Source organism: Aquarana catesbeiana, linkage group LG01, assembly GCF_042186555.1.
Source record: "Aquarana catesbeiana isolate 2022-GZ linkage group LG01, ASM4218655v1, whole genome shotgun sequence".
In the NCBI taxonomy this organism is placed as follows: Eukaryota; Metazoa; Chordata; class Amphibia; order Anura; family Ranidae; genus Aquarana; species Aquarana catesbeiana.
In genome coordinates, this window is record NC_133324.1 from 642,287,986 (window position 1) to 642,311,232 (window position 23,247).

At 40.8% G+C, this 23,247-nt stretch overlaps 1 protein-coding gene across 1 annotated transcript in view; it reads left to right on the forward strand.

Annotated features, from left to right (window-relative positions):
• Nucleotides 1-1,619: 1,619 nt before the first annotated feature.
• LOC141109805 (melanopsin-B-like) overlaps nucleotides 1,620-23,247 on the forward strand; it is a 283,394-nt gene continuing 261,766 nt past the window's right edge. The window contains exon 1 of the mRNA XM_073601074.1: nucleotides 1,620-1,851. Within this exon, the coding sequence (XP_073457175.1) occupies nucleotides 1,825-1,851 (27 nt within the window). The 5' untranslated portion in view covers nucleotides 1,620-1,824. The remainder of the gene's footprint in view (nucleotides 1,852-23,247) is intronic.

Sequence of the window (23,247 nt, forward strand, 5' to 3'; positions counted from 1 at the left end):
CCTTGGGCCACAGTTTGGAGACCACTGATATAAACAATTCTAACACTATAGCAGTATATATGATTTAGAGAGAAACCCTACTTATTACAAATATGGGTAGGAGTATATTTTTCCAGTATACATAGATGACTGTCTTCTCTCCTGAAGTACAGAATGAGGCACTAGGGTCATTGGTTCGAATCCCAAACATGGCACTACCTGCATGGAATTGCATGTTCTCCCTGTGCCTGCATTGGTTTCCTCTGGGTATTCCGGTTTCCTCCCACACTCCAAAGACATGCTGGGTAGGTAACTTGACTCCTGTCTAAATTGGCCCTAGTGTTTGTATGAATGTGAGTTAGGGACCCTAGATTGTAAGCTCTTTGAGGGCAGGGACTGATGTGATTGTATAATACATTTGTAAAGTGCTGCGTAAACTGAAGGCACTAAATAAGTACCTGAAATAAATAAATAAAAAATAAAATAAATAATAAACACATCATAAATATTCATCTTTGACTGTTTCTCAGTAAATTAAATCATTAGTATAGTAAATAGGTTTGTATAATAGATTGTAGTATCTCAAGGACCAAACTCAATTTTCATACAATGCTTCAGCAGCAGGTCCTTGCCTCAGCAACATTTTAAAAATGTCTGAGTTACAGTGGTGCAGCAGCTCCCAGTGGTACACAACTACCTACTGTCATTGATTATTAGATATTTATTAAAGGAATCCTATAGAGAAGAATAGAGGCTGCCATTGCTCTCCTCCCCATCTGAAAATGCCAGTTGACTTTCTGAGTCACCGAGATGCAACAAAAAAGTTAAAAAGTCCTGACCCATTTTCTCGATCTGAATTAATTCTGATTGTACTGAAGCCAGAGACAGCCGGTATTTTCAGAAGGTTTACACAGACAGCCAATATGTTTAAACACAATTCAGGCAAAACACTGAAAATATTGGATCATTATGACAGCCAAAGCACAAACATTTTTAGAAAAAGGTCCAGATCTCCTGTATTATTATTATTATTATTATTTTTTCACAGAACTGGTTTCTTTGAAATATTTACTTGGATTGGGCTTCTAAAATATGTATTTAATTATAATTCTGATGTGGATAAGGTGGACAAATGTCAAATAATTTGTCAATCTCTCCACATGAGACATTTCTGTAAAATGACTTATCAGGAAAATAAAATTCAAACTATTACAACTGTATGCAGGACACTCCTCACTTAACGACCAGGTTCCATTCCAACGACCAGGTCGTTAAACGTATTGGTTGTTAAATGAGGAGCCACAAGAAAATCAATATTTTAAGCATTCTTAACAACTGTACTGTACTGTATTGTGAAAAAAAGGTCTAAACACAAAACTCCAGCTCAATAATGTTGTTTTAATTTGAATAAGTACAGAACACAAATGAAAATTCTGTACTATACTGTATAATACAATGATGTACAGCACGTCGTTCAGGTGGGGAGAGCTGGTTGTAAGTCTGGGCAGTCGTTAAACAGGTAAGTCATTAAACGAGTATCTGTAATTAGTAGAGTTAGTGATGAAAAAAGGCGCACATATAAAATAATCCACCTGTCTCCCATCCCACTCCTCCTCCTGCTCAGTCATGGGTGGTATATGTGTTTCATAGCAGCCACAGACAAGAACAGGGCTGTGTGCAGGCTGATGAGAGGGGGGGGGAGAGAGGAGATCTCAGCTGTGCTGTTGAACACCATGTGCTGAGGCAGTCGCTTTTACTCAGATCTCAACAACTGCTCAGAGGACAGGAGCCCCCAAATACCGCTAGGGGCTAACCTGCCACATTCACAACACATCCACTAGTCTCATGGACAGGAGCATGGCAGAGCTGGAGGTAAGGACCTGCTGCATCCACTTTCTACCCTCTCTCATCATTTAGCTATGTGTCTTGGCTGCGTTGCTAAATCTGTGATGAACTGCAATATAAAGGACAAGTGTCAAAAACATACAGATGTGATGTGCTTAGTCTTTCTGATCAGTTCTACTCATCAGTTAATCAGTCCTACTGATTTTACCATTCCTGCATTTGATGAAATATTCTTTGTCCATATATAAAACATCTGCACTTATTCATATGAAAACTAAATGTACAGTACAGAAATAGTGTCACTTCTGATCAGTTACTGTGCATTGTCTACATAATCTATCTTTTAAATGTAATATTGATCCTTGTTGTTTTTAGCATTGTGTTCATTAAAATTGATTGTCTCTGTATAATTACAGGATAGCTCTACTAATACTGTGATTGCAAACCATTTTGATTGTAGTAAAGGTCATTGTTTCCAAGGTTCATGAGTCTTCTGTGAAAAATTCACATTCATTTTATAGTGACCTGTTGATGCATTATTTTATTTATTTTTTATTTGTTATTACGAACAGCAAGTATTATTTTATTATTTAAAGGTGCCTTCAGTTATTTATCTGTGTGCTCTGCTTTATGGCAAAGTTTATTTAAATGCAAATATTTGCTAAGGTGCACTTCATTTTCATAATTTCCTGTAAATCAGTTAAGGAAACAATCATTTTTATGATACATTTAATTAGTTGCTCTCGAGGCAAGTTAGACAATGTAGAAAGTATTGCTATGCAAAGCAACATAAAGATATTCATTGACATGACTTGGAGGGTACAGCATAATTACTTTTAGGCAGAAAAAAATGTGTGCCTTCACATGATATAATACGGCGAGGAATACATGGGTTCTTGATGCTGATATTTCTAAAAGACTTTGGGCTGCAGATCAGTCAATTGCTGAATACTGATTTTTTTGGTACTCAAGCAGTCTGCATGCAAGCAAGAGCCTACCTATCCCCATAGGATGCATCCAACTTAGAAGGTGCTCTTACACTCTTGAAAAACATCATGATTTTCCTGTTACAGTTTTTGTTGCTTTTCCCAATATTTTGCAAACTATATGATATCTAGCTGGTGAAACAGAATTATGCAGTACAATCATAATGCATTTTACCATCACTGAACACACAATTCAGCTACTGATATCGATGCTAAAAAGCATCAAAAGAAATCATGAGATTATAACTTCATGACATTACAAACCAGCAATTGTCCAACTCTGATTTTGTTGGTCACATTATAGAGTCAGTAACCCATAGATCACAATCTACCAGTAGATTGCAGACAGGTGACTTGTAGATAGCGGTTTGGGCTTGCTGATCCACCATCTCAGAGCATCAGCGTGCAATGTAGAGGTACTACTTATAAAGTTGGAGCTGTAGTAGAGAGCAAGATCCGCATAAACCGATGTCTCCTCTGTAGTGCCGACTCCTGTCCTATGCGGAGTGATACCAACTGCACTCCACCTCTTATCCTGGCTAGTGGTCTCCAGATTGGTGCCAGCAGCAGGAAAGGAGAGATCTTCAGGTCAGTGTGAAGCAATACACTGGGCATAATAGTATAGGGCTGCTTTCACACTAATGTGCTGCGGTTTACCCACACTCTGGGTGAAGAGCAGTGTACCTGCAGATTTTTCTCAGGTTCACAATATTTTGCAACATTTATGGTATCTAGATGGTGAAACAGAATTATACAGTACAATCATAATGCATTTTAACATCATTCAGCTACTGATATTGATGCTAAAAAGCATCAACTGAAAAGTCAGAAATTCACCACACCTGCAGGATATAATAGAAGTATATGGCAAAGCACAGCTAGCTAACCCAGGAAAGTCGCAGATGCACTGCGCTGCACCCGCAGTGTAGGTAAACTGCAACACATCAGTGTTAAAAGGCAACCTTATAGGGGCTTAGAAGAGTAAGGGTTCTTTTATATTTGTAGATTTTGGTGGTGGTAAAACCATACAGTTAAGATGTGTTTTTACCACTCCCACCTCAATCACACCCCCTTTAGCTGCAGTGGCCAGGGGTGTACACATGTCGCAGCCACAGCAAGAGTTATATGCGCTGTCATGGTTGGTGGGTGTAGCACCTTCTAAGCATGACCCATTCAAGTAAATGAGGTCACTTTACAAATGCCCTGCAACCTTGTGCAATACAGCAAACAAGTTAAAGCAGGCAGCCTTGTGTTGCTTTCTCACCACCTGCTTTAACCCCTTGGACCCCGCAAAAGCATGCAGTTGGGGGGCGCTTGCAGAGTGGCCCCATTTATTTGAATGGGTCATGGCAGTAGTGCGCACCAAAAGCAATAGGGGGTTTATTTCCTGCTGCGGCATGTGTATGCCTTTTGGCTGCTGCCTCAGCAGCTAAGGATGGTAGAGATTGGGATGGTAAAACTATAAATCAACCGCCGATTTTACCACCCCCCAACATTATGTGTGAACCAGCCCTAAGGGTGCTGCTGTGGAATGCAACTAAGGGCTCATTCACAAGTGCAGCAGGCACTGTTGCTCCTCTGCAAAGTGATCCAACTGTGTTTGAAATGTGGTGAGGAGGCGATATGTTGCCTCCTCACCACCTGTTTTAAACCCATGATTGCCGTGCAGTGCATGTGATTCCAACATGGTAGTACGGCAATTAGAGGTATAAATCAGGTGTGAGGAGGCGACACTGTGTGTGATTTTTGACTTCTCCCATGTTGTTCAGGTAGATCTCCACCTCTTTAAGGTTGCCTTCCCCTGCATTATAGGATACTGAAAGACAATACAGCTCACATAAACTTGTTTTTTGCACAATTCCATCCACCTAACCATGGCTTCAGCTTACCTCTGGGTTAGCAAAGGACAACAAGGAGTTTCAGCCCTCCGCATTGGTCTTTTTTTGGGTTTTCTCTGTAATAGCTTTTACCCATACAAAGGACCAGTTTCATAATAGGGAAAATCTATATTTACCCCAGGTCTGCCAAGACAGAAGCACTCTGCAAGCAATGGAGCTTGGAACCAGTATTTGTAAAGAAGGTTACTGTATATCACAGCTTATGGTAGTAGGTAACCAGGTAGCTCTGTACTTTAAAGAATATCATATTTCAGTGTATGGTATTGATGTATCCTTTAAAGGGGTTGTAAAGGTAAAAAATTTTTCACCTTAATGCATTATATGCATTAAGGTGAAAAAACTTTTGACAATACCGCTGCCCCCAGCCCCCCCCCCATTTTACTTACCTGACACCTCGAATCTCCGCTGCTCGTTCCCGTCATCTCTATTGCAGCTCAGCCTGGTCGCTGATTGGCTGCAGTGGATGGATTGAAAGCAGCGCAGCCATTGGCTCGCGCTGCTGTCAATCACATCCGATGACGCGGCGCGCTGGGGGGGGTGGGGCCGAGTGATACAGTGAGCGGCTATAGCCGCCGGCTGTATCACGGGAGCGCGCCCGCAAGAACTAACCACCATGCGAGGGAGCTCGCATTAAGGTGGATAGTTCTTGCGGGGAGGAGCTGAAACAGCTGCCGAGGGACCCCAGAAAAGCAGGTTCGGGGCCACTCTGTGCAGAACGAGCTGCACAGTGAAGGTAAGTATAACATGTTTGTTATTTTTAAACAATAAAAAAAATTACCTTTACAACCCCTTTAAGGAAACTTGTGCTCTGAGAAATATGGTGGCTTCCATAGCTGACCTCCATGTCAAAATGATTGCCTACCCTGCTACAGAGGCGTATCTAGTGAAAATGGCGCCTATGGCAAGCACTGAAACTGCGCCCCTGTCAAAACATTTGAAACCCATCTTTCAGATAACCTTAACAAAAAAAAACACCTAACAAGGCAAAATTTCAAAATATAAAATTGTAGTATATTAGTGATGGTGACATCCCCTATTGTAAGTGGAGTTATTTTATTTCTTGAGGGGGTGTTACCATCACTTATATATTGCAGCTTGTTATCAAAATTCTTTTGAGAGGGTGTCAATGTCAGTAATATGCTGCAATTTTATATTTTGATAGTTATTTGTTGGAAAGATATCAAGTTGTATATTTGGTTTACAGGACACCACATATACAGTATATAGTATTCAGAGGAAGGGCTCCACCATCACTTAAAGTGGAAGTAAACATCCTTTACTGCCTTTTACATATAGGTAAGTCTATAATAAGGCGTACCTATAGGTACAGTAAATATCTCCTAAACATGTACAGTTTAGAAGATATTTACATTATATGGAGCCAGTGACATCACTGGAGCATGCGCTTCGAAGGAACGGCCACCGGTGCTGTTCCTTTAGAACCCTGTGCGTTAAACAGTTACTCCCGCGCGCATGCACAGGAGTGACTTCATCATGGCTCAGGCCAGTCACAGAGCCTGCGAACCCGGAAGCAAGATGAGTAAAAATGAGAACGCCTTCTGTGCTGACTTCTGGGTGCGGGAGGGCTTTGTTTTAAGGTAAGTTTAACATAATGTGCTAGTATGCGATCCATACTAGCAGATTATACCTTTACCTTGCATGGTAAAAAAAAAAAAAGTCCAGCAGTATACTACCGGTATACTACTTACATTTAAATTGTAACACTAAGGTTAAGAAGGAAGCACAGCATTGTATTTTATTGTAATATTTATAGTGTTTATACTGGTTATGGCAAGAGGGGAAAAAAGGGAGGGGGGAGAGAGAGAACTGGTGGGGGGGGGAAAGGGAGGAGAGAGAGAGAGAGAGAGAGAGAGAGAGAGAGAGAGAGAGAGAGAGAGAAGGGGTGCAGGGGGGGAGAGAGGAGAGAGAGAGAGGTGGTGACAAATGTGACAGGACGGTTGCTTTTACCCTACTATTGAAGGACCTGCTCTTTTTACAGTTTAGGCTATTTCTGTCCCTATTTGAGGCAATGGCAATAGCTCTGTTTATGTATTGTAGATATTGTGTTACTATTTTATCTGATTTTATATTGATCTATTGTTATTTCTCATATCTTCTGAATACTTGTACAGTATATGGTTGTCTTAACCTGCTTCTGGATTTAATGGCTTCTTTGTTTAATCTTTCTGCCTGCTTTTGATATCGTTGTATAAACCTCTTAATTGGGTATTTGTACTAATTTAATATGCTAATTTCCTTTTGGGTGGAGTTTGTACAGAGAGAAATGTTTTACCATAACAATTTTAAATATGCTACGACTAAGGCTCTCGCCGAAACACGTCAGCTTTTATTGGTTGGTGTCTGATTCTTTTATTATCACTCTTATGTAACCAATAAATATGCTACACGGACTACAGTGCTGCCGGCTCCATCTATCTATTAATCTTGTTCGGGTGTGGATGGACACACTGAGCCTGGGCACCTGTGTGTGGATCTTGTATTTGGACTAGGCTTTCCTTGCGGTGTGCCCTGCTCCTACTAGACCGCATACTAACATCTGTAGTTGCAGGCACTGCAGAGTAATGCATCCTGAAAGCTCACAGCAGAAGCACTGAAGGTATTGTCTAAGCCAGCTCATCTCATCCTGGTCCCCTCTCCCAGCAGTGAATTGAAAGCCTTCCAGTATTCTTATCTCTAATGCAAACATGCCTACAGCTAGTAGGCATGTTTGCATTAGCGATAAGAAGAAGAACCAGCTATAAGAAAATTTTGGTATAGCCACCGGTGTGGGGGGGGGGGGAGCGGTGGATTTGGCGCCTTCTAAAAAAAGGTTTCAAAAAGCCAAGAGCTCTCAATATTTGCCCATAAGCTGGAAATGTTATTGGATAATTTGCAATATTCATCTGGAAGCTGACAGTGAAAACATATTACTTTTTCTAACCAAATAGCTGTCATTTACAGTTTATAATTATAGCACAATATGTTAATTTATATACAGCAATCTGAAAGTGGTGAATAAAATGTCTGGCCATTTCACATCAAACAAATGCTACTGGACAAGTAACCCTGCTGGCAGTCTCCACTGACCTTGGAACCCTGACCTTCTGGTTCCAATAGCATTTGCATTGACTGACATTGCCCTTCTGTTTGAAAAATACAACAACAACATATGCAGTACGTATTTCCAATGCATGCACCTTTTCCATGCTTTATCTTTTTAAAGACCCTGCAAGAAAATACATTTTATCTGCCAGAAATGCACTTAGTTTATAAGTTCTGTTGTGGGCTGGCAACACACAGCATTTTTGTGACCCAAAGGGTGTCAGCCCTGCTCAGTTAACTTTTATTAAATTACTGATGCCTTCCCACTGTTTTCATCTAAACAACATATGGATTATTTGTTCTGAAGTTCAAGACAGGCAGTATACACAAGACATAGGACAGATCTAAATTTCTGGCATAAATGCCAGGTATTGTTTCTCAGCAAATGTAACAAAACACTTTTAAGTGTAAATTTAATATGAGCAGAAATGAGCAAATAATCTCTTACTAATTTAAATATAATATAATATATTCGGGATATATAAGTGATAGGTGGTATGTCCTGTTAGATACGGCACCCCATCCCTGTTAATGAGTAATCAAAGGGGGAAATAGTGGGGGTGGGATTATTCAAGGCTCCTTTTGATTTCCCTGTAGCCAAATACAGGGTTGAGTGTTACGAGTGTTCTCAGTGCCTTTGGGGTGTCCTCCTTGTGTCCCGGAGTTCCTGCATGTGTTTTTACTTCATGTGTTAATCCGTACATTACCCTGATGAAGCCAATGTTTTGGCGAAACTAGTTGGGAACTAGTGACCAGCGATCACCCTTTAACATCTTTGGTGACGGTCATTATTGTGAATTATATATTGTGCTTCTTTGTTTTTGTAATTTTCTATATATGTATGTCTAATGTAAATTTTTTAGCTTTTTTGATACGATTAAAATAAAAAAGATAAAGATTTTTATAATAAAAGTGTTCGACTTATTTGTGGCACCGTAATAATCCCATCCCCCCATTTGCCCCTTTGAATATTCGGGATATATGTATTAGGGATTATGTTAGGGATCAGGATTGAATTTAGGCCTCTGAAATTACTGATTTGTCTTTGAAAATTCTACTCGTGTAGGTCTAGAGGACCCAGATACCAATGGGATAGTGCAATTAGTCAGAACTGCACTGCTGTCACGTCAAAAAGTACACTTGTAGGATGTTGGTGTCTGATGGCGCTATGCCAGTACAGATAAATGCAAATGGAGTGCCTTCTATGTACCAATTGCAATCCTTATCAAAGTAAATAAAAGGGATTGTGTGCAAGCAAAGTTCCTATCTTACCAAGGACATCATTCTCCCCTAATCTATATCTGATGTTTATCCTAGATGTAATACTTAGAGAACTACTGGCCCAAAGCAAGCAAAGGAAGGGGTCCCAAAACATGATATTTACATGCTTGTTCCAAGTGAATGATTGAGCAAGTAGTGAAAAAAAGGATGAGGGTGACAGAAATTGAGCTTGGACCTATAAAGGCAAATCAGCAATGTGCAACATCTATCCTGCCAGGCTCCTTTGGCATCTCTTGATTTACAGAGTCACTTACACTTGAACAGTTGTATTTAGTTTAGAAACTTTATAGTGTTGTGCCTGGTATGCAAATTTGAGGTAAATAGCTGTTAAATGCATTATTTTAATGTTAAAACTAATCTATGGTAAAAGTAATGTCACATACACACGAGTGGACTTTTCGAATGGACTGGATCGACGAACCGAGTCCGGCGGACAATTCGACCATGTGTGGGCTTCATCGGACCTGCAGCTGACTTTTTCGGTCGAAAATCTGACGGACTTTAGATTTGGAACATGTTTCAAATCTTTACGTCGGAACTCCGCTGGACCCAGTTCCTATCGAAAAGTCCACTCGTTTGTATGCTAGTCCGACGGACAAAAAACGACGCTAGGGCAGTTATTGGTTACTGGCTATCAACTTCCTTATTTTAGTCCGGTCGTACGTCATCACGTACAAATCCGTCGGACTTTGGCGTGATAGTGTGTAGGCAAGTCCTTTCATTCGGAAAGTCCATTGGAAGTCTGTCGAAAGTCCGTCGTACCAGTCTGGTCGAAAAGTCCGCTCGTGTGTACGCGGCATAAGACTTGGTCTAATATTTTCATTATTCTACACTGTAATGTAAAAATGTGTATATAAACATGTAAAATGGATCTTCTATATCATTTTTATTTCTCAAGAAATGTGTTCTGGAATTGTACCATATACTGTATGCACTAAAGGAATTGTATACAATATCAATCATTCATTTTTCCCTGGTGGAACATGTAAGCACATTAAGATTTTATAGATAAGGAGCCATATGAGAAAAAATGTAATTGGTGGTATACCATAAACTATATCTGATGTGGTTCTTCTTCGGAATATGGTGAGATGAAGATCTAATCTTAAACGCTCTCTAAATTCAAATAGTTTAATTTCAGTGCAAGAGAAATATTATAGCTTTTCCACTTTTATGACCTGCAGTATTTTTTTTCATGAATGTCAATGAAAACACTTCATTTTGGAGATATGTTCACTATTATCCTTCACAATTATCTTGGCTAAATGGCTTATTGATAGATCAATTTATCAATCTGATTTCAGCTTTAGGAAAAAAAAAGCGAGTAAGCTTAGGGAATAGCTAAATCCCTTGCCCTCCACCTCCCAAAACACATGGATCAGGGTAAAATGTGTCTATTTTATAAAGTGAAATTAGAAGATATATTTGGGGGCCCAAAAATGTGCTTTATACGGCATTAACATGAGTTCAGTTAAATGGATTGTAAACCTCAGACATGAAATATAAACAAAGCATATTCTTCTATTTATACAGTACTTGTCCCAATTAAGAGCACTAAGCGTCATTTCTGTCTGCTGCCTTGTTCCTCTGCTGTCAGCATGAATCACTTCTGGCAAGTTTTCCTGACACCAAGAGAAAAAAGGTGAGGAGACGGGAGCTCCAGCTAATTGACAGCCTTAGCTCTAATCCTGTGTGCTATGTGAAGGGGGTGTGTCCCTTCCCTCCAATCAGCTCTCAGAGCTCTACTCACTGAGCTCTGCGGATTGTACCTTCAGCTCTCTGCCTTCTTTTTTCTGAATGCTCAGACCAGCTTTATACGTTCTAGAATTTGAATGGATGTAGAGAGAAGAAGACTGCAGATAAACAGGTTCAACTCATGTAGGATGATTTGTTTCATCTCTATTATCTGAGGTCAGTCACTTCACTGGGTAATCGTAAGGGTATACAACCACTTTAAGACAGCCCATTCAAAACAAATTGACTACCAACACACCCTCATGTGCTAAAACTCAAACATGACTCTTTTATTAAACGTATGGCACCAAAACAAATTTCCTTGGGTTGATAGATGTTGCAGTGCACTGCAATGCATGTGCACTGCCTTAATGCTTTGGCATGCCTTTCAAAATGAATGTGTGTAATTTAGGGCGCATTCTTATCTATGCGCTTGTGTTGTAGAGCACATAGTAACGTGTAGGTGTAAATGCACCTTATAGTTTCCCTTTAAAATCACACTAAGCTGCAGTGCATGGATGCTAACCAGCTACATAGGAGAGAATGAGATTTCTGTGTAATGCATTTTAATGTAGTGTTTTACTACAGGATAAAAAAGTATAAAAATCCCCTAAAATTACACTCCAGTCAGAAATGAGAATATTGCACTTTGCCTTCATCTGCCCATCATCAAATTCCTCATTGTTTGCAATTCTTATCTTTCCCATATGTTTTGGGGAAAGAATTAACCACTTGACGACCGCCTCACGCCGATGTACGTCGGCAAAGTGGCACGGACAGGCAAAATCACGTACAGGGTACGTGATTTGCCTTCCGCGGGTGGGGGGTCCGATCGGACCCCCCCCCCGGTGCCCGAGGCGGTCGTCTTTTGTCCAGCGGCGATCGGTGATGAGGGGGAGACCATCCGTTCGTGGCCCCCCCCTCGCGATCGCCGCCGGCCAATGAAAACACTCCTTTGCTGCTGTATGCTAAACAGCAGCAAAGGAAGTGATGTCATCTCCCCTCGGGTCGGTATTTTCCGTTCCGGCCCGAGGAGAGAAGACATCTATGTGAGTGCACCAACACACACACACACAGTAGAACATGCCAGGCACACAAAACACCCCGATCCCCCCCCCGATCGCCCCCCGATCCCCCCCCAATCACCCCCCCCCCCCCTGTCACAAACTGACACCAGCAGTTTTTTTTTTTTTTTTTTTTTTTCTGATTACTGCATAGTGTCAGTTTGTGACAGTTACAGTGTTGGGACAGTGAGTATTACCCCCCTTTAGGTCTAGGGTACCCCCCTAACCCCCCCTAATAAAGTTTTAACCCCTTGATCACCCCCTGTCACCAGTGTCACTAAGCGATCATTTTTCTGATCGCTGTATTAGTGTCGCTGGTGACGCTAGTTAGTGAGGTAAATATTTAGGTTCGCCGTCAGCGTTTTATAGCGTCAGGGACCCCCATATACTACCTAATAAATGTTTTAACCCCTTGATTGCCCCCTAGTTAACCCTTTCACCACTGATCACCGTATAACCGTTACGGATGACGCTGGTTAGTTTGTTTATTTTTTATAGTGTCAGGGCACCCGCCGTTTATTACCAAATAAAGGTTTAGCCCCCTGATCGCCCGGCGGTGATATGCGTCGCCCCAGGCAGCGTCAGATTAGCGCCAATACCGCTAACACCCACGCATGCAGCATACGCCTCCCTTAGTGGTATAGTATCTGATCGGATCAATATCTGATCCGATCAGATCTATACTAGTGTCCCCAGCAGTTTAGGGTTCCCAAAAACGCAGTGTTAGCGGGATCAGCCCAGATACCTGCTAGCACCTGCGTTTTGTGCCTCCGCCCAGCCCACCTAAGTGCAGTATCGATCGATCACTGTCACTTACAAAACACTAAACGCATAACTGCAGCGTTCGCAGAGTCAGGCCTGATCCCTGCGATCGCTAACAGTTTTTTTGGTAGCATTTTGGTGAACTGGCAAGCACCAGCCCCAGGCGTCAGGTTAGCGCCAGTACCGCTAACACCCACGCACGCAGCATGCGCCTCCCTTAGTGGTATAGTATCTGAACGGATCAATATCTGATCCGATCAGATCTATACTAGCGTCCCCAGCAGTTTAGGGTTCCCAAAAACGCAGTGTTAGCGGAATCAGCCCAGATACCTGCTAGCACCTGCGTTTTGCCCCTCCGCCCGGCCCAGCCCAGCCCACCCAAGTGCAGTATCGATCGATCACTGACACTTACAAAACACTAAACGCATAACTGCAGCGTTCGCAGAGTCAGGCCTGATCCCTGCGATCGCTAACAGTTTTTTTTGTAGCGTTTTGGTGAACTGGCAAGCACCAGCCCCAGGCAGCGTCAGATTAGCGCCAGTACCGCTAACACCCACGCACGCACCGTACACCTCCCTTAGTGGTATAGTATCTGATCGCATCAATATCTGATCCGATCAGATCTATACTAGCGTCACCAGCAGTTTAGGGTTCCCAAAAACGCAGTGTTAGCGGGATCAGCCCAGATACCTGCTAGCACCTGCGTTTTGCCCCTCCGCCCGGCCCGGCCCAGCCCACCCAAGTGCAGTATCGATCGATCACTGACACTTACAAAACACTAAACGCATAACTGCAGCGTTCGCAGAGTCAGGCCTGATCCCTGCGATCGCTAACGTTTTTTGGTAGCGTTTTGGTGAACTGGCAAGCGCCAGCGGCCTAGTACGTCCCCGGTCGTAGTCAAACCAGCACTGCAGTAACACGTGGTGACGTGGCGAGTCCCATAAGTGCAGTTGAAGCTGGTGAGGTGGCAAGCACAAGTAGTGTCCCGCTGCCACCAAAAAGACAAACACAGGCCCATCGTGCCCATAGTGCCCTTCCTGCTGCATTCGCCAATCCTAATTGGGAACCCACCGCTTCTGCAGCGCCCGTACTTCCCCCATTCACATCCCCAACCAAATGCAGTCGGCTGCATGAGAGGCATTTTTATGTCCTCCCGAGTACCCCTACCCAACGAACCCCCCAAAAAAGATGTCGTGTCTGCAGCAAGCGCGGATATAGGCGTGACACCCGCTATTATTGTCCCTCCTGTCCTGACAATCCTGGTCTTTGCATTGGTGAATGTTTTGAACGCTACCATTCACTAGTTGAGTATTAGCGTAGGGTACAGCATTGCACAGACTAGGCACACTTTCACAGGGTCTCCCAAGATGCCATCGCATTTTGAGAGACCCGAACCTGGAACCGGTTACCGTTATAAAAGTTAGTTACAAAAAAAGTGTAAAAAAAAAAAAAAATATGAAATAAAAAAAATAGTTGTTGTTTTATTGTTCTCTCTCTCTCTATTCTCTCTCTCTATTGTTCTGCTCTTTTTTACTGTATTCTATTCTGCAATGTTTTATTGTTATTGTTATTGTTATTATGTTTTATCATGTTTGTTTTTCAGGTGTGTAATTATTTACACTTTACTGTGCTTTATTGTTAACCATTGTTAACCATTTTTTTGTCTTCAGGTACGCCATTCACGACTTTGAGTGGTTATACCAGAATGATGCCTGCAGGTTTAGGTATCATCTTGGTATCATTCTTTTCAGCCAGCGGTCGGCTTTCATGTAAAAGCAATCCTAGCGGCTAATTAGCCTCTAGACTGCTTTTACAAGCCGTGGGAGGGAATGCCCCCCCCCCCCCACCGTCTTCCGTGTTTTTCTCTGGCTCTCCTGTCTCAACAGGGAACCTGAGAATGCAGCCGGTGATTCAGCCAGCTGACCATAGAGCTGATCAGAGACCAGAGTGGCTCCAAACATCTCTATGGCCTAAGAAACCGGAAGCTACGAGTATTTCATGACTTAGATTTCGCCGGATGTAAATAGCGCCATTGGGAAATTGGGGAAGCATTTTATCACACCGATCTTGGTGTGGTCAGATGCTTTGAGGGCAGAGGAGAGATCTAGGGTCTAATAGACCACAATTTTTTCAAAAAAGAGTACCTGTCACTACCTATTGCTATCATAGGGGATATTTACATTCCCCGAGATAACAATAAAAATGATTAAAAAAAAAAATATGAAAGGAACAGTTTAAAAGTAAGATTAAAAAAGCAAAAAAATAATAAAGAAAAAAAAAAAAAAAAAAAAAAACACCCCTGTCGCCCCCTGCTCTCGCGCTAAGGCGAACACAAGCGGCGGTCTGTCGACAAACATAAACAGCAATTGCACCATGCATGTGAGGTATCACCGCGAAGGCCAGATCGAGTGCAGTAATTTTTCCAGTAGACCTCCTCTGTAAATCTAAAGTGGTAACCTGTAAAGGCTTTTGAAGGCTTTTAAACATGTATTTATTTTGTTGCCACTGCACGTTTGTGCGCAATTTTAAAGCATGTCATGTTTGGTATCCATGTACTCGGCCTAAGATCATCTTTTTTATTTCATCAAACATTTGGGCAATATAGCGTGTTTTAGTGCATTAAAATTAAAAAAAGTGTGTTTTTTCCCCAAAAAATGCGTTTGAAAAATCGCTGCGCAATTACTGTGTGAAAAAAAAAAATGAAACACCCACCATTTTAATCTGTAGGGCATTTGCTTTAAAAAAATATATAATGTTTGGGGGTTCAAAGTAATTTTTTTGCAAAAAAAAAAAACTTTTTCATGTAAACAATAAGTGTCAGAAAGGGCTTTGTCTTCAAGTGGTTAGAAGAGTGGGTGATGTGTGACATAAGCTTCTAAATGTTGTGCATAAAATGCCAGGACAGTTCAAAACCCCCCCAAATGACCCCATTTTGGAAAGTAGACACCCCAAGCTATTTGCTGAGAGGCATGTCGAGTCCATGGAATATTTTATATTGCGACACAAGTTGCGGGAAAGAGACAAATTTTTTTTTTTTTTTTTTTGCACAAAGTTGTCACTAAATGATATATTGCTCAAACATGCCATGGAAATATGTGAAATTACACCCCAAAATACATTCTGCTGCTTCTCCTGAGTACGGGGATACCACATGTGTGAGACTTTTTGGGAGCCTAGCCGCGTACGGGACCCCGAAAACCAAGCACCGCCTTCAGGCTTTCTAAGGGTGTGAATTTTTGATTTCACTCTTCACTGCCTATCACAGTTTCGGAGGCCATGGAATGCCCAGGTGGCACAAAACCCCCCCAAATGACCCCATTTTGGAAAGTAGACACCCCAAGCTATTTGCTGAGAGGTATAGTGAGTATTTTGCAGACCTCACTTTTTGTCACAAAGTTTTGAAAATTGAAAAAAGAAAAAAAAAAAATGTTTTTTCTTGTCTTTCTTCATTTTCAAAAACAAATGAGAGCTGCAAAATACTCACCATGCCTTTCAGCAAATAGCTTGGGGTGTCTACTTTCCAAAATGGGGTCATTTGGGGGGGTTTTGTGCCACCTGGGCATTCCATGGCCTCCGAAACTGTGATAGGCAGTAAAGAGTGAAATCAAAAATTTTCACCCTTAGAAATCCTGAAGGCAGTGATTGGTTTTCGGGGTCCAGTACGCGGCTAGGCTCCCAAAAAGTCCCACACATGTGGTATCCCCATACTCAGGAGAAGCAGCTAAATGTATTTTGGGGTGCAATTCCACATATGCCCATGGCCTGTGTGAGCAATATATCATTTAGTGACAACTTTATGAAAAAAAAAAAAAAAAAAAAAAAAAAGTGTCACTTTCCCGCAACTTGTGTCAAAATATAAAATATTCCATGGACTCAATATGCCTCTCAGCAAATAGCTTGGGGTGTCTACTTTCCAAAATGGGGTCATTTTGGGGGGTTTTGTGCCACCTGGGCATTCCATGGCCTCCGAAACTGTGATAGGCAGTGAAGAGTGAAAGCAAAAATTTACACCCTTAGAAATCCTGAAGGCGGTGATTGGTTTTCGGGGCCCCGTACGCGGCTAGGCTCCCAAAAAGTCCCACACATGTGGTATCCCCATACTCAGGAGAAGCAGCTAAATGTATTTTGGGGTGCAATTCCACATAGGCCCATGGCCTGTGTGAGCAATATATCATTTAGTGACGACTTTTTGTAAATATTTTTTTTTTTTTTTTTTTTTGTCATTTTTCAATCACTTGGGACAAAAAAAATAAATATTCAATGGGTTCAACATGCCTCTCAGCAATTTCCTTGGGGTGTCTACTTTCCAAAATGGGGTCATTTGGGGGGGTTTTGTACTGCCCTGCCATTTTAGCACCTCAAGAAATGACATAGGCAGTCATAAACTAAAAGCTGTGTAAATTCCAGAAAATGTACCCTAGTTTGTAGACGCTATAACTTTTGCGCAAACCAATAAATATACGCTTATTGACATTTTTTTTACCAAAGACATGTGGCCGAATACATTTTGGCCTAAATGTATGACTAAAATTTAGTTTATTGGATTTTTTTTATAACAAAAAGTAGAAAATATCATTTTTTTTCAAAATTTTCGGTCTTTTTCCGTTTATAGCGCAAAAAATAAAAACCGCAGAGGTGATCAAATACCATCAAAAGAAAGCTCTATTTGTGGGAAGAAAAGGACGCAAATTTCGTTTGGGTACAGCATTGCATGACCGCGCAATTAGCAGTTAAAGCGACGCAGTGCCAAATTGGAAAAAGACCTCTGGTCCTTAGGCAGCATAATGGTCCGGGGCTCAAGTGGTTAAATAAAGAAAATGTTGCATGGAATTTCAGCAACAGGCATGTCAAAATTATATATCTCTTGTGGATCTTGTGTAACAAAACAACTTCTTTATGGCCATTGGTACAACTTTTATATTTTCTGCAGTAATTTTGCAGTTCATTTTTGAAAATGTTTTTTGCAAGCGTGTAAGTATTTGGTCACAGAATAGACAACCCAGCATGGCCATGTCTGAAGCCAGCAAGCTATTTTTTTTAAATCATCAGAAGTAAAACAATGTGAACATCAAAAAGCCTTCACAAGTTTTGCAACCCTGCACTTACACACAAGACTTTTATGACAACATGGCAACTTTTCAGATCCTTTAGGAGACTCCTTTCTTAGGAAGTCGTATCTTTTATTACACTCATTAAAGTTTGCAACAAAGCCGGGCATTGGGATTCAAGGTCAATGCCAGAAAAGAGGTGTAACAGGCTTTTCCCTATTTGGCAGCAGTGTGTTTGTGCAGCCTATATTGAACATGGCGACAAATATTAAATATTGTAGAATTATTATTATTTGTATTATTATTGTGCTAATCAACATTCTGTTTTAGTATTCTTTGGCTTTGGCCATGGCTCTGAATAGATATAACAAGGCTATCTACTAAAGAAATAGAGTGATCTTTTAAAATGAATGTCTAATTAGCTAAAGTAATATGGTGAAGCTTTGTTCAGCTTCAATACCCAATAATATACTAGGGGGGAAAAAATGATTTTTACTTCCATACAATTGCGTGATTACACCGAACATCTCTTAAAATTATTCACTGAGCTAAGTGAAAATTCACATTGAAAAGCAAACTTTTTTTTATCCTTTTAGTTTATTAACTCTAATGACTGCCATTATTATGGGGTTTTTTTAACAGTCATGGCTCATAGCCTGTGAAAATAATACATTTCTGTATAAATGTTGCAGAGTAAAAATTAATGTGATGAACAGTTCCATCTAAAATCAATGTGAGAAATCTTCTGAAAACCCAGGTTGTAGTCAGTTATATAAAGATTATCATGATTACTACATTGCTCTAAACAGTAGATGAAAAGCTCATCTGCTGGCATTCTAATTAAGCACCTGCAACTAGCTGTATTGCAAACATAATAGCATTATAAGAGTCATTATAGCAGCAATACTTTATCAAAAGAAGATGCCAACAAGTACTACTGGCATGCGCAGCTGGATAATTTAACAGTAAATTGGATGGGTTGTTCATATATAAGTGTTGTAATACAAAGTAATTACAAAGTCACTTGGGTTTTCACAATGAGCATAGAATGTGTTACAATAACCTTCTCCAATTTGTAAGTTCTATAAATACTGGTAATGAATATCAATAAAAGAAAACATCAAGATGTGTTCATGTTACAGGCTAATGCCGCGTACACACGATCGGATTTTCCGACAACAGAGCTTTTGTCGGAAATTCCGACCGTGTGTAGGCTCCATCAGACATTTTTTGTCGGAATTTCCGACAACAATAAATTTGAGAACTAGATCTCAAATTTTTCAACAACAAAATCCGTTGTCGGAAATTCCGATCGTGTGTACACAGTTCGACGCACAAAATTCCACACATGCTCGGAATCAAGCAATAGAGCCGCACTGGCTATTAGACTTCATTTTTCTTGGCTCCTCGTACATGTTGTACGTCACCGCGTTCTTGACGTTCGGAATTTCCGACAACATTTGTGCGACCGTGTGTATGCAAGACATGCTTGAGCCAACATCTGTCGAAAAAAAATCCCAGGATTTCGTGGTCGGAATGTCCGATTGTGTGTACGCCGCATAAGAGTGTTTTGCAGATAACTCTTAGACAAATTCTTTACTCTGAGTTCTGCATTTTCACTTTTACTATTTATTTTTAATTCTTACGAAGTATTTAATCTACATGTTTCCTAATTTTTCAGCATACAAGTATCAAAAACTATTATGCCGCGTACAGACGATCGGAATTTCCGACCACCAAACCGTGGATTTATTTCCGACGGATGTTGCATGAAACTTGTCTTGCATACACACGGTCACACAAATGTTTTCTGAAATTCGGCGCTGACGTACAACACATACGATGGGACTAGAAAAAGGAAGTTCAATAGCCAGTGCGGCTCTTCTGCTTGATTCCAAGCATGCGTGAAATTTTGTGTGTCGGAATTGTGTACACACGATCGGAATTTCCAACAATGGATTTTGTTGTCGGAAAATTTGAGATCCAGCTCTCAAATTTCTGTTGTCAGAAATTCCGACAGAAAAAGTCTGATGGAGCCTACACACAGTCAGAATTTCCGACAACAAGCTTACATCAAACATTTGTTGTCGGAAATTCCGATCGTGTGTACGCGGCGTTAAGCGAATCCTCCAATATACTGCCACAAACCAATAGGGCGTGGAAGGAAAAATTGAAATAATACATTTGAAAAATAGTTTTTTTAGTAAAGTAAAATATATTCAGTTGCAATACTTATATGGGAACATTGCTGCCTGCCAAAAGATTTTTGATTGTGTAGTAGAGGGGCAGCAGTAAATTTGCACAGCAAGGCAATGCACTGCCTTAGTCCTCCCCACAGGCTTTACCATAACTGATCAATAAAGCCTTGACTAGTCCCAGCCTCAGCACCAAAGGAGAAGCAACACACTGATTAGATTTTGCTCTGCTCTCTTCTCCTGGGAACAGGAAAGCTTGGACAGATGGGCAGCACTGTGCAATTCCTGGCTACCAGGGCCTGACTATCCTCTTCCAGCCTGAGTCCTACTGTACAGGGTAGTATAGGAGGCTGCTTTCAAAATAGAAGAATAACTAAAAGGCAAAACTTCTCTTTGAGTTTTGGAAAGACTGGAGAGGGAAACACCTGTCAGTTTTTATTGCTGTCTGTGTTCCCAGCTTTATCCAAAAATCAATGTAATAATTTCTACTTATAGGTTAATTAAGTGGTGATGTTTTACATCTGCCTGGAGTTCATCTTTAAGCCCCACCGGAGTCTTATGTAGCCCTTCTATTGATTATTTACATGCTGTAACCTTCTTGAATACAATGTATTTCAAAAGAAACGTCAAATAGAAAAAAAAGATGATAAGAAATATAAAATCAAAGCCTGTTTTTTTCTCTATAGCTTCCGCTTTCTACCAGCTTTTTATAGGAACACTGATGCTGCTCATCTAGAGATGGGAAGGCCTGGAAAAAAAAAACAGAAAAATTGGGGAAAAAAACAAAAGCAGTGGGGAATATGTTCTTTTACAATAATAAATAATATGACATGGTATTCAAACTATATAATATGAGGACCTAATAAAAGATTTCTGAGACTTTATGTAAAGTCTTAAATTATTATTAGTTAAGCTGAAGACAAACAAATCCTGGAATAAAATGCAAATAACACTGTACTTTTGCAGTTCTCAAACAAGATACATATGCATGTCCTCCACTAGGGGGCACTGCAGCGGAAAAGGCTCTAGTATAGTTAACTTGTGGGTTCCATCTTGTACCTCCTACAGTTGGGTGATTGTTGGGATACAGTGACAATAGTTTCTGTCCCCTCAGGCCTTAATTGACAGGTGTCTGAGAAATTGGTTTCTTTATAACCTTTAAATGATTCCTATTAAGGTTTTTCACCATCACAGCATAATGTTTACCTATAGTCTGGTCAGTAAAATGTTTTTTCTTTTCCTCCTCTTAGTAAAATGCTGAGACCAACATCTAGAGTTTGGAAACATTTCTGCAGTGCAATTTCGGCTAAGAGCAAAGCTGCAATTTATTATTATTATTATTATTATTATACAGGATTTATATAGCCCCAACAGTTTGCGCAGCGCTTTACAACATGAAGGCAGACAGTACAGTTACAATACAATTCAATACGGGAGGAATCAAAGGACCTTGCTCATTAGAGCTTACAATCTAGGAGGGTGGGTCAAGTGATACAAAAGGTAATAGCTGTGGGAGAGGAGCTGATGGAGAAAATTAAAGTACAGTTGTTAGGTGAAGGCAGGATGAGTTTCTCTAAAGAGATGGGTTTTCAGGGATCATCTAAAAGCAGAGTAGGAGATAATCCTACAGATTAGGGTAGGGAGTTCCATAGAATGGGAGAGGCTTGAGAAAATTTCTGGAGGCGAGAATGAGAGTAGGTGACAAGCAAGCTAGAGAGCAGGAGGTCTTGGAAGGAATGAAGAGATCAATTAGGGTGGTATTTTGAGACTAGGTTAGTGATGAATCTGGAAGCAGAGTTGTGGATGGCTTTGTAAGTTGTTGTTAGTATTTTGAACTTAATTCATTGGGTGAGTGGGAGCCAATGGAGGGATTGACACAAGGGAGTAGCAGACACTGAGCGGTTGGTAAGGTGGATGAGCCTGGCAGCAGCATTCAAACTGGAGTGAAGGGGGGTAGCCTATCTAAAGGTAAGCCAATGAGAAGGGAGTTGCAGTAGTAAACTTACAAATATTGTGGAAAGAAATATTATTTTCCAAATCCTACAAGGGTGACAAAACACATCCTGGCATGCCAGAGGTCCCCTAAAGACATTAAAAAATACTTTATGGAATTAAGTGATGAGGACCATAATGAAAGTGTGAGTAGCTTTTCCCTCGAGTTCTCCTTCCAGAAACACTCTTTCTGCTGCTTCTGGATCATCATAAAGTGTTTCTTCATCAGCAGCATCTTCAAGTAAAGAAGTGTTGCAAACCACAGCCTTCTAAAAATACACAATACCTTTATGTATAGATACAATTACATTTGAAAATCTGGAGAACATTGATCAAGGTCTTCATATAGCAATATATGCTTCTGGATCAGCATTATCAATAACTGCAAATGCATATTGGCAGGAAGCTTTTAAATTGTTATGAGGGGAAGGGGTGGGGTTACCTGTTCTCATGTAGAGTTGAAGTGTTGAAACACAATTTTAACCGCTTGCCGACCAGCCGCCGTAATTATACTGTGGCAGGTCGGCACAATCCCGTGAACCGTCGTAGCTATACGTCAGGTCATGGGATAGGGATAGCAGGCGCGCGTGCGTACGCCTGCTGCACGGCGGGGGTGCCGATGCTCGTGGCCGATGGTCGTGATGACCGCTGGCCATGAGCGATCGTGAGCACGAGGGACAGAACACGGAAGTGTGTGTGTAAACACACAAATCTGTGTTTTGTTCTGAGAGGAATGACAGATAGCGTGTTCCTATTAGCTAGGAACCACAATCTATCACTTCCTCTAGTCAGTCCACTCCACCTTCAGTTAGAATCACCTCCCAGGGGACACAGTTAACCCCTTGATCGCCCCCTATTGTTAACCCCTTAACTGCCAGTGACATTTTTACGGTAATCAATGCATTTTTATAGTACCGATCGCTGTATAAATGTCAATGGTCCAAAAAATGTGTCAGCATTGTCCGATGTGTCTGTCATAATGTCGCAGTCATGATAAAAATTGCAGATCGCCACCATTACTAGTAAAAAAAAAATAATAATAAAAATGCTATAAATCTATCCCCTATTTTGAACACGCTATAACTTTTGCGCAAACTAATCAATATACGCTAATTGCGATTTTTTGTTTTTTTTACCAAAAATATGTAGGAGAATACATATTGGCCTAAACTGAGAAAAATTAACTTTAAAAAAAAAAAAATGAGGATATTTATTACAGCAAAAAGTACAAAATATTGTTTTGTTTTTTTTTTTTTTTCAAAATTGTTGCTTTTGTTTGTTTATAGCACAAAAAATAAAAACCGGAGAGGCGATCAAATACCACCAAAAGAAAGCTCTATTTGTGGGGAAAAAAAGGACGC